The following is a 12,512-nucleotide window of genomic DNA, read 5'->3' as shown; positions in this document are numbered from 1 at the left end:
CCAGGGATAGAACACCTGCCATCAATAAGCAAGCCAAGCCAATGTGAGGCCCTGAGTTCAAATCCTTTATTGATGAAAGAAAAGGAAGTTGAATGTCAGTGGCTCAGTAATCCTAGTTGCTCAAGAAGCTGAGATCTGAGGATGGAAGTTCAAAGCCAGACCAGGCAGGAAAGTCCATGAGACTCAGATCTCTAATTAACTAGCAAAAACAAAAAACACACCAAAAACAGAAGTGGAGCTGTGGTAGGTACTAGCCTTGAATGAAAAAGTTACAGGACAGGGCCTAGTCCTTATGTTCAAGGCCTAATGCAGCCAAAACACATGAGGAAGGAAGGAAAGGAAGGAAGGAAGGAAGGAAGGAGAGAGAAAGGGTGAGCCATGGTTGAGAATGAAACTCAGCGGAGAACCAAGAACACAGAACAATCTAGTCAATATAAAGTCTTTTATTAACAGTTTAAAAAAACAAAAGGAGAGATGCAAAAATACTTTCCTTAAGGCACTGTCAGAACTCACCTGGCCAGCGAGACAACGGGCCAGACCTGGAAGACAGCCGTGCCCAGGGGGCCAGCTGGCCCCAGGGGGGAGGGGGGAGATGGCTCAGGCCTCGAGCAGGGACTGTGCAAATGCCGAAAAAGCCCACGGGGAGTGACGGGTTGGAGGCATAAGCCCCAAGCACCAGGTTCCCCTGCGTGGGCAGAGCAGGGAGGGGGCGGGCACCTGCCCAGGGCCCCTGGGAAAGCACGCCTGCGTCCCCGGGCGCTGGTGCCTGCACGCAGCTTACATACAGAAAGCGGAATGAGAGGACCCCCCCCCCATGCTGTAGGAGCAGGGGAGAGGGCTCATTCCGTAGCTTGAGAAAATAGTTCAGAGAAGTCTCTGGAAGCCCGGTGGAGAGGAGGCGCTGGCGCCTGCTGGGGTCTCTAGGAACCTTCCGATACCAGACCCTCTTGCCGTCGCTGAAGAACTTGGATGACGCTGCTGATGCCATCCTCGGGCACCTGGGGGGAGGCGGCAGGGAGAAAGGGCGGGAGGGATGGTCAGGGAATGAATCCAGGCCGGCTGGGACCACCTCTGTGGCTCCCTCATTTCCCTGGGCCTCAGTTTCCCTCCAGGCTTCTCCCCGGCCCCCAGGCCTGTGGTGCTCACCAGGGCGTGGTCAAAGTTGAAGGTGCTGATATAGTAGGCAGAGATGTCAGCAGCAGCCAGGGGTCCGGCAATCTGAGCCACGATGCCACATTCATCTGGGGGTTCGGGAGGGTACATGTAGCTCACACTGGTGGCAGGGGTCACCGCACCCAAGGTCCCCTCCCCTAAACGAGTAGCTCTCACCGAAGCCCAGTGGATGTCCACCAATTCGCACCATCCTCCACAGCTCTCCGGATGAGCTGGTCAGCAGGAGGTCACTGGGAAATCTGGAGGAACAGGTGTGGGGGGGTGGGGTGGGCAGGGTCACCCATGACCCCATCTGCGGGTGGACCCTTTAGCTGAGTCTGCCTGCTGATCGCAGAGCCTGGTACCCTCCCTCCCTGGGGACTAGCTTAGGGTCTGTGCCCCCCCTCCCCTTCCCATCCACCTCTTGGGTCAAAGGTCACATACTTTTTCTGCGTCTCGGCATCCATCACGATGGAGATGTAGCCCTCGATGAGGGAGAAGGCGAAAAATGGGATGGAGCTGGACTCGAGACCGTCAGAGGCTGCCTCTCTGGGGGCACTGAAGAAAGCCCCAAATCAAGGGCCCTGCTATGTACCCAGCAAGTTCCTTCTCCTAATCATCGGCCCTCAGACCCCAGGGATGGGACTGGAATGAGTGGCCCTGGCAGCTCTCTCTGACTTTCAGGAACCCAGAGAAACAAGGCCAAGCACAGAAGCAGCAGACTGGATGGACAGGACAAAGGTAGGTTAGCAACACTGGTGTGAAAGCAGAGACCAGAGCTGGGAAGGTGGCTCAGTGGTAGAGCGCTTGCCTTGCATGCATGAGGCCCTGAGTTCGATTCCTCAGCACCACATAAGCAGAAAAACCCGGAAGTAGCGCTGTGGCTCAAGGGGTAGAGTGCTAGCCTTGAGCTGAAGAGCTGAGGGACAGCGCCCAGGCCCAGAGTTCAGGCCCCACGACCAGCCAAAAAACAGACCAGGTGCACACTCAGCCTACCTGTGCGAGTAGAAGAGTACATCGATGAGGATGGTGGCGATGGATGGCAGCGTCTCGGGGTCCAGCGTGAGGACACAGAAGCGGTTCTGTGGGCTCTGAATGGGGTGCACTGTAGGGCTGGACCCTGTTGGAGGTAAGAGGGTCATCGGGTCAAAAGGCATCTGTGGTGCTGGGGCGACCTCTGGTGGCCGGCCGGGGGAAGGAGCGGAGTGGGCAGAACTTTGGGGAAAGGGGCAGGGCCTGGGCTCGCTCTCCTGGAGCCTCACCCTTCATAAGGGAAGTGTGCCTGTCTTCCCACACCCATGGGCCCACCCACACCGGGGAGAACCAAGGCATGTCAAGGGGCAGACCTCACCATGCTGAGCACGGGGAAGGCCATTGCTGGAATCTTCCCTGATCACAGGCACAGGCTCCCCACCCACTTCACGGTAGATATCAAACTCTCGAGCCAGGGTATGAATTACCACTGACAGGTCCTGCTCTCGAACCTGGACCATAGAAAGATTGTACATTATGATATATCCCCCTCTCCCTCCCCCCCCGTTATCCTTGACTGCCCTGCCCTGCCCCAGAATTTACAGACACTCACCAGGATGAAGTCTGTTTGATATGTAGACAACATCAGCACAGATACATGGTGCTCAGCCAGGGGTGCGATGACCGAGCGGGCAATCTTGGTGACCCCAGCCGCCTGCACTGCCGTGCCGCTGTGAGATGACACATTCATCACCAGCCACGTGGCCTCGGCTACTTGCAGGAACTCAGATGGGGGCAGTTCTGTGGGCGAGATGCACGGGCCTGATCCGAGCCTGAAAGGGTAGCCCTGCCTTTCTCTGAGCCTCAGTTTTCCTGGTTGAGCCTTGGGAGGTTCTTAGCAAGGTACAGGACAGGGCTGGAGACTAGGGCTAGGGTTCTGAAATTTCCTATGTAGAAAAGAAGTGATTCAAGAGCTGGTCCGATAGGGGTTAAACCTGTCCCGTAAAATTAGAAATCCAGACTCAGAACTGGGTTCAAATCCCAGCTTTGCCATTTACTTGCTGCTTGATGTGGGGCAAGTGATTTGAGCTTGTTTGTAAAATGGGATCTACACCTCGAGCCTGTTCATGATCACTTGACACCACCAGGAGGCGCCAGCAGATCATGTTGGCCAGAGATGCTTTCTGTTTGCAGACTGACTTCCCAGCAATACAAACAGGGAAACTAAGGCCTGAAGTTGGGAGTTGAAGGCTAGACCAAACTCCAGCTGGCTGGCTGAAGCCTCCAGGCCTGTCAGATAGGCCTGGACAGCCAAGAGTTGAAGCCACATGTCAGCCCCAGGGCCCAGGGAGGGACCAGGGCTAGCGTCCAGTCCTGAGCAGGAACAAGGGCCAGAGAGGCTGCTGTTCGCCCAAGCACAGCCAGGAGGCCCCCAGGACCCTGCTCTGGGATGGCTGCCTGCTCCTGCATTCTTTCCCCAGCCCTCAGACTCCTGGAGTTTCCAGACCAGCAGGGGAGGAGCTGACCAACTCGAAGGAGATAAGAGGAATAGTGTCTAGGAGGTCAAAACTGCTGCAGGAACCCCCAACTCTTGCCTGAAGCTGTTCACGGGGGCCTCTGTGCCAGCCTAAGGCTTACTGCCCCTCTCTCACACTCAGCCCCGCATAGATCTTAACTTTTTAAGGCCCTCAGGAGAGACCTTGTTTAGACACCCCCACTCCAACTACACCCATTTTACATAACTGGACACAGCCCAGAGAAGGGAAGAGATGTGCTGAAAGACACACAGCCCCTGAGTGGTGGATTCGAACTCAGATCCTTTAAGGTCCAAGATTTCTCAGGACTTCAGATCCTGGGCAGAAAGCACAAGTGATCCCACCTGCAAAGCCCTCTTCGTCCACCATGAGGGTGTAATCCTCCGGAGTCTCCGTCAGGCTGAAGAATTTGCACCTGATAGGGGTGAGGGAGGGTCTTCAGCCTGGGAGGAAACCCCAGCAGAGGGGTAGAGGAAGAACGGACTCTGCTCCCACTGCCAGTGGACTTCCTGACACCCCCCCACACCCGGCCTCAGTTTCCTCCACTGAGCAATGGGGGTGTAGGCCGCGCCTTGGGATCGCGAAGTTCTCAGCCTCCTCCAGACCTTCCCCCGCCCCTTCACGCCCAGGGAAGGGGGGCCTCAGGCACCCCGGGACGCCAGCCCAAGGGGCACCGGACCTTGCCCTCCTCGATCAGCGCCTCCAACCTGATCAGAGGGCCGTGGAGGGCGGCCCCCCGCCTCGCCCCCTGCGGAGCGGAGCGGGACCCACCCCAGGCTGTTTGCGCCGGCCGGCCCCGGCCCCGGGACGGGGGGCCGGATAGGCGCGTCCCAGGAAAGGGTAGGACCAAGCCGGATGGCGGCCGGCGCGGGGAGTGCCTCCCCACCCTCTCCCCCTCGCTCCGAGGCGACCCTCATCCTCCAGCCCCAGCCCAGCCCCCGCCTGCGCCCCCCAGCCCGGGCGCGCACCGGCTGCGGCAGGGGAGGAGCAGCAGCTTGATGAGCGGGTGGGTGTAGAGCCAGAGACCGGGCCGGGCGATACTCAGCACCCGCACCCGGTGCTCCAGGATGTGCAGCTCCATCGCGGCGAGCGCGGCCCCGACCCCGCCGCCTGCTAGACCCAGGCTGGAGGCGGGGCAGCGGGGGTGGCGCCCCGGGACTTAAAGGAGCCGCGGTGTCGCGGCATCCACGCCACCCGCTACGCGGCGGGGCCCGCCCAGCGCTGTGGCCCCGCCCAGCGTCCTCCCGGATAGACACGCCCCTCCAGAAGCACAGCCAATGAGAGTGACAACGCCCCCTCCCCGAACCAGAACTTCACTCGCTGGCCGAGCCCTACCCCGGATGGCTCCACCCCTGGCGCCCTGGCTCAGCTGTGACCCCACCCTCTCGCGAGGCCTGAGGCCCCGCCCTGGCCCCGCCCCCGCGCGCGGCTTTCCCCCCTCCCTTCCGCAGGACGTCTGACGGGCGGGGCTCGGGAATGTGCCGGAAGCCCGGGCTTGTTTCTTTCGGGCGTGCATCTCGGCCTGCTGGTTGCAGTCTTAAAGATACGGAAGGGGCTAAAGAACTCTAGTTCGGCTGGGACCTGAACGCAGGCCCTAAAGCCCGGGGATGGGAGGCCTGGGGGACAGAGGCCCAGGATCCTGATGGCCCAGTGATTTGCTCCACTTTCTCCACCTTTCCACGTGCAGAGCTGGGAGGGGTGGGCCGGGGCCTCCAGAGCTAGCTGGGCAGGGGGTGACCTACCCCAGGTCCAAAGCAAGGACTGCCTAGCATTGGCGTGGATAATACTCCCTTTCCCAACTTGGGTGGGGGCCTACAGTGGTGCCATTTTGCTCACCCAACTTCCAGACTAGAAGAAAGCTCCCCACCAGTGCTCAGAGATAAGGAGAGCCCTAGCCACCTCTCAGCGACATGCTGTGGGGTCGGCAGTGCTGGTGGCCCCAACTTATGGCTTGAGGCCCTTCACAGGAAAACCAGGCCAGAAACAAGCTCCACAGAGGCCTTCACAAAGATGCTTGTAGCCGTCAGCAGAACCCAACTGGCTTGAGCACATCCCCATCTCCCCTCCTCCAAACATTGGCAGACACCCCAGATCTGATCAGGCTTCTGCAGGTCTAAGGCGACCCCAAGGCCAAGCAAGCACCAGCAAGCTCACGTTGGTTCCTAGGCAAGGCCGGGCATGCTCCAGGGGGCATGTCTGTCCTAATACACTGAAACTTTAGGTCTGAGGCCTTGCACCTAAGTAGGGGAAAAGCAGACCTCAGGCCTCATTGGTATCCAGTCTGCCTGGGCCAACAAGCAGATGGGAAGCTACCAGGCTAGGGATGTTTCCATGAACGCTGCAGTCACCAACATCTTGCCCTGACTCCTGGGGGGGGAGGGAATGTTCCAGAGGTTGAGCTCAGGCCATCCATGGCAGGTGCACATGGGGTGGGAAACCACAGGGGTGAGGGGCAGGAGGCAGGAAATAGGTAGTCTGCCCATTCACCTCCCTAGCCTCAATATCCCCAGCTGTAACAGGACAAGATGTTCCAGGACAGGACGATGCATGAAAGCTCCCAGGGAGGCTCTGCTCTTCCCTCCTCCATCCCCTCCCGCTATGGCCAGGCCCTGCTTGGTCTTCTGCCAGGAACAGCCGCTATTGTTTGACTGGAAAAGCTGCTTCCTCAGCAGAGGGGGGGGGGGGTGAGGGGAGCCTCTCCCAGGGACACCCTGTCCTCACCATTGCCTGTCATCAGATTGTGACCTAGTGCTTAACTCCATGGCAGGCAGGTCATCTAGAACTAGTGAGGAGAGGCTTCAAGAGGTTCCTCACAGAAGAAGAGGGATTCCTTTCCCATTCAGCCTGTGGTTCATGTCAGGCACATCTAGCCCAGCCCAGCACATGGTAGGTGCTCAGTAAACAGATGTCTCTCCTCACTCATCAGCTGAGGACTGAACACGAGGACATTCAGAATGCCTCACCCCAGGTGCTAGGAGTGCTCAGAATCCCACCCTGAAATGGCAACAGGACTGGCCTGGGAGGGAGGGAGAAGAGCAAGGAAGCAGCTTCTTAGCTGGGGGCTAATGGCTCATACCTATAATCCTAGCACTTTGGGAGGCTGAGAGCTGAGGAGTGAGATTCAAAACCTGGACATAAGACTCATCCCCAATTAAGCACTAAATGGCTGGAAATGGAGCTGTGACTTGAGTGGTAGAGTGCCATTCCTTGAAAGAAGTGAAAGGAAAGTGCCCAGCCCTGAGTTCAATCGGAGGGAGGGAGGGTGGGGAGGGGAGGAAGAGGAGGGAAGAGGAATGAGGGAGGGGGAGGGGGAGTGGAGGGCAGGGGAGGGGGAAAGGAAGGCAGGCGCCTCCTTAGTGAAGAGGAGGGACCAGGCCCTGGATCATGCCCTGCTCTCACCCAGTGCTGGGCTCCAGCATTATCCCTTGTCCATGGTGGACGGACATGATGCAGCAGGGATGGGAGAAGAGAAAGTAAGGGTCAAGATCAGCTCACCCTGAACTTGGCAACTCCTCTGTCAAAGAACCTTCTCAGAGAAGCTCCTACTGAGGACCCAACTCCTGCTAGACCAGGGCCAGGACGAGGGGCTCTGTAAGGCCTGGTGAAGAAGAGATGCCAAGTGGGGGCATTCCTGCTCTTAAGCTATACACCAGCTCTCTACACAAGCTTGTTTATTTCTGTACAAAATCATGTTTCTATTTTACACAAAGAGTACCCCACGACCCCCCTCAAGTCAGGACATTAGCACTGGGAAGCACCTCCCCCAGGAGGAGGGGCTGAATGAGGCCCTCGCTTCTGCTGGTGTTGGCTAGGCCACCGGAGCTCCACTCTATAGAGAAAATAAATAAGAGACTCAGGCAGAATCTGCTGGGCCAACCAGAATCCGTCCTGGTCTGGCGGCCAAGCGGGCAAGCAAGGCTTGGAGTGTCAGTCTTCGAACCAGGTGTTGCTGAGACCCCATCCTGGAGGTCTGAGCTGCCAGGGTTACAAGTATGTGTCTTCACTCTCCTGGGAAGTCAGGCTCTCCTGGGAGCGACGGCAGACTAAGTTCTGGGGAGCAGAGTCCTGAGGGGTCAGGTGCTGGGAAATGGGGTCCTTTGGGGGCACTTCCTGTGGGGGACATGCATCTCCTGCGGCAGTCACCACTGTGTCCTGACTGGGTGCCAGGGCCTTGTCCGGCTGCCCACTTGCCTTCGACCGCTTCCGCTGCTCATTCTGGACCTGCTTGGGTGGCTTGGCTTTGGAGCTGGGAAAGGGGACATCTGGGGGAAGGCGGATAGATGGCGAGGGTTGCAGGGTGGGTCGGGGGCCAGGCTCTGCTTCCAGGATGGCCTTGGCACCATGCAGCCTTGGCGGGGATCGACACTGCAGCTCTCCCCGAGTCTCCTGCCAGCGCCGCAGCTGGATAAGGTGCTCCCGCTCGATCTGGCGCTCAGTCACGGGCAACTCAACCACCTGTGGTGGGAAGAGGGGCCAGGTAAGCAGGAAGAAGGCCAATCCCCATCTGTACCCCAGCTGAGTTTCCTTTCTCTGCTGTCTCCCCCAGCTCTGACTGCTGACAGCTGACCCCTGCAAGGAAGGGCTTTGTGAATACAAGTCCCAAAACTCTGTACCAGGCACCTGCCTCAGGCTACTCAAGGAGCCACTGGCCTTCCCTACTGGGCAGGAAGAGTAAGGCTCAGACAGGTGAGCACCTGGGCTAGAATGACATGTCCCCCCATTGCCCAGGGAAACCTGACTGCCTAGGCTTCCATCCCAGCTCCACTATACTTTCTGGCTGGTGACTGAGGGAATCACTTGGAGATGCTACCTCTGTAAGCCTCTATTCCTCATATGGACAATGAGGGTATAAACCATAGCCCTCCTCGACTGCTGGTAAAGCAAGAACAAAGACGGCCTCTGCTTCTGCACAGCATCAGCCCTGACCTCAGGCCCATCTTAAGAAGAATGTGTCTCTTCTTCACAACCCCAAGACAAGTATCGTCCAAGGGGGGGGGGGAATGGGGAGAATAAGCCAGGCACTGGTGTCTCACACCTGTAATCCTAGCTACTCAGGAGGCTGAGATCTGAGGATCTTGGCTCAAAGTCAACCCAGGCAGAGAAATCCTTGAGAATCATCTCCAATCAATCATCAAAAAAACCAGAAGCAGAGATATAGCTCAAGTGGTAAAGTGCCAACCTTGATCAAAAAATGCTGAGAGGGTCCTGGTCCTGAGTTCAGGCCTCAGTACCAACACACACCACACACACCACACACCACATACCACACACACACACACACACACACACACACACACACAGAAACCTAGGAGCAAGGTGCTGGTGGCTCACGCCTACCATCCTAGCAACTCAGGAGACGGAGATCTGAGGATTGCAGTTCAAAGCCAGCACTGGCAAGAAAGTCTGTGAGGCTCTTAGCTCCAATTAACCACCATAAAATTTGAAGTAGAGCTGTAGCTCAAAGTGGCAGAGTGTTAGCCTTGAGCAAAAGTGCTCATGAACAGTGCCCAGGCCCTGAACTCAAGCCCTATGATCACCACCATCACTACCACCACCAACAAAAGAAACTGAGGGGTTGAGGGATGCAGGTTATAGCTCCCCTCTACTCCTACTGGATAGGAAAAACCCTAATCCCATTTATGCCCCGCTGTCTTTATCCAGCCGGGAGGATGAGGGCCGCCCCAGTTTTGTCCTGAGCCACTGAGCAGCAGCCTGGTGTGGGTGACACAGGCCTACCAGGACCCCTCCAAAGATCCCCTCCATGTCCTCCCCCTCCCATTCAGTGGTAAGGCGCAGTGGTGGGCCACACCTCCTGGACCAGGAAGGCCTCCTGCATGATCTTGGGGCTGAGGCTCCGCAGCTGCTCGATGGTCTCATACTGGCCCTGGCAGGCTTTGAGCTTCTCAGGGGAACCCAGCGCATGCTTCAGCAGCACCAGCCCCACCCGGAAGATGATCTTGACGCCTGCATGGAGGTGGAGGGCGAGTGGTGAGCGTAAGCAGGCCTTTCGGGGCTTCTCTGGTACTCTCCCCAGCCCAGCCCAGCACCTTCACAGAAGAACATGTCCCAGACACGCAGCACGGAACTCCAGGGTAGGGTGCGGGCAAAGGCGCACATAAACCACTCTGTCATATAGAGCAGGGGGTCAATCTTCTGCCGGCTGAGGTGTTTGTGGGCTACAGGCGACACCTTCTGCAGCAGGGAGAAGAGAATCTCACCATCCAGCTGGATCGCCTCCTGGGGGGGAACGAACATCAAAGCCATAGGGTCATGAACAGGGCCCACAGGGAGGGGGACTAGAACCAGGCCTTCATTTATTCTTCTGTTGGCTGCTGCCTGTAGGGTGCTGACTTCTGGAGGAGACTGAGATCCAGCAAGGAGCAAACTAAACAGAAGTGGGCTCCTGTGAAAAAGGGCCTTAGAGCACCTGGGAGCTAATGAGGTGGAGCCCAAGACTGGACACTCAGCAGTAGTACAGGGTCCACCTGTCAGGGTCAAAGCAAGTTCTCCAGGTAGAAAGCTGAGGGGAAGTGGAGGTTCTCAAGGGAAAGATAGTGGAATAGTGCTGCAGACAGATACTGAACTAAGCCCAAACCAGGGCTGAGATGAAGAGGAACTGGGTGCCCTGGAGAAATTTCTATCCTGCCCAGTAGCCAGAGTGGTGGAAGCAGAGATGTAGGCAAGTATGTACCTGACCATGCTGGGTCTAGAAGACCTGAGTCTCTTAAGTCTAGGGACTTTACTCAGCCTGGAGTGGCTATAGAGAAAAAGTAGCCAGCCTTGGGTGGGGCCCAGGCCAAACAAGCACTCACCAATTTCTCACTGTAGTAGCCAGGCAGGTACTTCTCACAGATCTGTACCAGACACCAGAAGGCTTGCTGCAGACAAGAAAGACATGAGGCCTTGCTGATGCAGGCAGTCCCCACCCACCTGCCCACCACCAACCCGGGGCCTGGAGGTACCTCAGCGGGCATGTGCATGAGCAACACGGCAGCAATGGGAGCCTGGGCCTGGCAGTAGCCCTCTTCAGGCCGGTATAGCGTGTAGGCCTTCAGCACACGAAACAGGTCCTGTTGGCTGTGGAAAGGCCAGACAGGGCGTGATGGACAGATGTGACTCTGCTGCCCAATTCTTCACCTGTGCCCACAGGACCAGACCTGCCTCAGAATCTGCCCATTCTGCCAGGCACCATGGGCTCATGCCTATAATCCTAGCTACTCAGGAGGCTGAGATCTGAGGATCATGAATTCAACGGCAGGAAAGTCTGCTATTTCTAACTAACTAGCTGGAAGTGGAATAGTGGTTCAAAATGGTAGAGGACCAGCCTTAAGTAAAAAATTAAGGATAGTGCCCAGGCCCTGAGTTCAAGCCTCCCATATACCCACACCTACATGTACAAAATCTTCCCTGATAGGAGGAGGTGACCTGAATGTGGTCACCAAGTGGTCAATCTCCCTCTATAGCACGTGGACTCCACAGGGACTAGGTGAAGCAGGGATACAAGGAGAGCATAAGGCAGGACAGCAAACAGATCTGGAGTAAGGAAGGATGGTCAGGAGATGGAGGCGGGCCCTCACTGGGGAGTTTTGTCCCCTTGCCCACCCAACCCCCTCTTGTCAGCAGTCTGGAGAGTAAATGATGAAAGGTTTGCCCCAGGGGTCAAAGGACACTATGAGAACCACCAAACTCTAGCCAAAGAAGGCTAATGTGGAGAGCCAAGTTTTGGACAGCTGGCTTCTGGGCCTCCAGCGTACCCCAAACTCATTGCACTACCTTCTCTCCTTATCCCCCTCACTTCCCAGGACAAGGGCCTAGAATAACAGCTCAGCCCACAGGCCCAGCCTGCTCACCCATGGCCGCCTCGGGACACAAACATCTCATGGAAAGGGAACTGCCGGTGCAGGTCACGCTCAATCACATCCAGCCATTTGGGATCCCCAGGAGACAGATCCAGCTCCTAGAAAAACAGGGTCAAGGGCACACATCAGAGACTAGGGAGGACAGCAGAGGCATCGTGGAGGGGACATGGTTGTTCCACGAGCCCTCTACCAGAAACCAGACCTATCTAGTCCCATGGTAGGACTAGAAAGCGGGGATTGAAGCCTGGCCAAAGTGAGGCAGAGCTCTGGGAAGCCTGAGCAGTGATCCTACTTTGAAGAGGACTCCAGTTGTATGTGAAATCACCTCTGGGCATATCAGTCAGGACTCAGTGTATGGAGGGATGCTATTGCATCCTCAAGGCACTGCATAGCTGAGGACAATGAAGGTAAAATCAAAGACCCTGGCTCAAGATCTTGTGGGCAAAGAATTGGAGGAAGTGGAACTGTGGAACTGGAAGGCAAATATGACTGAGCGCCCCAACCCCAGCGAGAAGCTACTAGCACTCCCCACCATGGCCAAGGGTGTCACCAATTCAGGAAGAACATGACATCTGTCAAAGCCTCAGGGGCTTCTCTAGGTGCTGGGGTTTCAAAAGTTTTAGTTTCTTCTTTGGACTTCTATGAACATTTCTTCTTGTTCTTTTTTATTTTTTGGGTTGGTTGTGGGGCTTGGGCGCTGTCCCTGCACTCTTCAACTCAAGGCGAGCACTCTACCACTTGAGCCACAGTGCCACTTCTGGTTTTCTAGTGGTTAATTAGAGATGAGTCTCACGGGGACTTTGCTGCCTGGGCTGCTCTTGAACCTCGATCCTCAGATCTCAGCCTCCTGAGTAGCTAGGATTACAGGCGTGAGCCACCGGCACCTGGCTTGTTCTCTTTTTTTTTTTTTTGTCGGTCGTGGGGCTTGAACTCTGGGCTTGGGCACTGTCCCTCAGCTCTTCAGCTCAAGGCGAGCGCTCTACCACTTGAGCTA

General features: G+C 56.8%; 2 protein-coding genes across 2 annotated transcripts in view; both read right to left on the bottom strand.

The window, feature by feature from the left end:
* Positions 1–444: 444 nt before the first annotated feature.
* Gatsl3 (GATS protein-like 3) lies at positions 445–4,864 on the bottom strand. The gene is made up of 9 exons (XM_013014539.1): positions 4,628–4,864; positions 4,004–4,074; positions 2,738–2,925; positions 2,504–2,636; positions 2,149–2,272; positions 1,597–1,710; positions 1,330–1,412; positions 1,147–1,241; positions 445–998 (listed from the first exon to the last, which is right to left on the bottom strand). The coding sequence occupies exons 1-9, from the start codon at positions 4,738–4,740 to the stop codon at positions 921–923; spliced, it is 999 nt and encodes a 332-aa protein (XP_012869993.1). The 5' UTR covers positions 4,741–4,864; the 3' UTR covers positions 445–920.
* Positions 4,865–7,317: 2,453 nt separating this feature from the next.
* Tbc1d10a (TBC1 domain family, member 10A) overlaps positions 7,318–12,512 on the bottom strand; it is a 37,054-nt gene continuing 31,859 nt past the window's right edge. The window contains exons 4-9 of the mRNA XM_013014483.1: positions 11,510–11,616; positions 10,622–10,736; positions 10,472–10,537; positions 9,707–9,896; positions 9,469–9,623; positions 7,318–8,114 (exon numbers count right to left, since the gene is read on the bottom strand). Of these exons, the coding sequence (XP_012869937.1) occupies positions 7,644–8,114; positions 9,469–9,623; positions 9,707–9,896; positions 10,472–10,537; positions 10,622–10,736; positions 11,510–11,616 (1,104 nt within the window). The 3' untranslated portion in view covers positions 7,318–7,643. The remainder of the gene's footprint in view (positions 8,115–9,468; positions 9,624–9,706; positions 9,897–10,471; positions 10,538–10,621; positions 10,737–11,509; positions 11,617–12,512) is intronic.

Source organism: Dipodomys ordii, unplaced genomic scaffold, assembly GCF_000151885.1.
Source record: "Dipodomys ordii isolate 6190 unplaced genomic scaffold, Dord_2.0 Scaffold23, whole genome shotgun sequence".
Lineage (NCBI taxonomy): Eukaryota > Metazoa > Chordata > Mammalia > Rodentia > Heteromyidae > Dipodomys > Dipodomys ordii.
The sequence above is the reverse complement of the archived record's forward strand: the minus strand, read 5'-3'. Positions and strand labels throughout refer to the sequence as shown.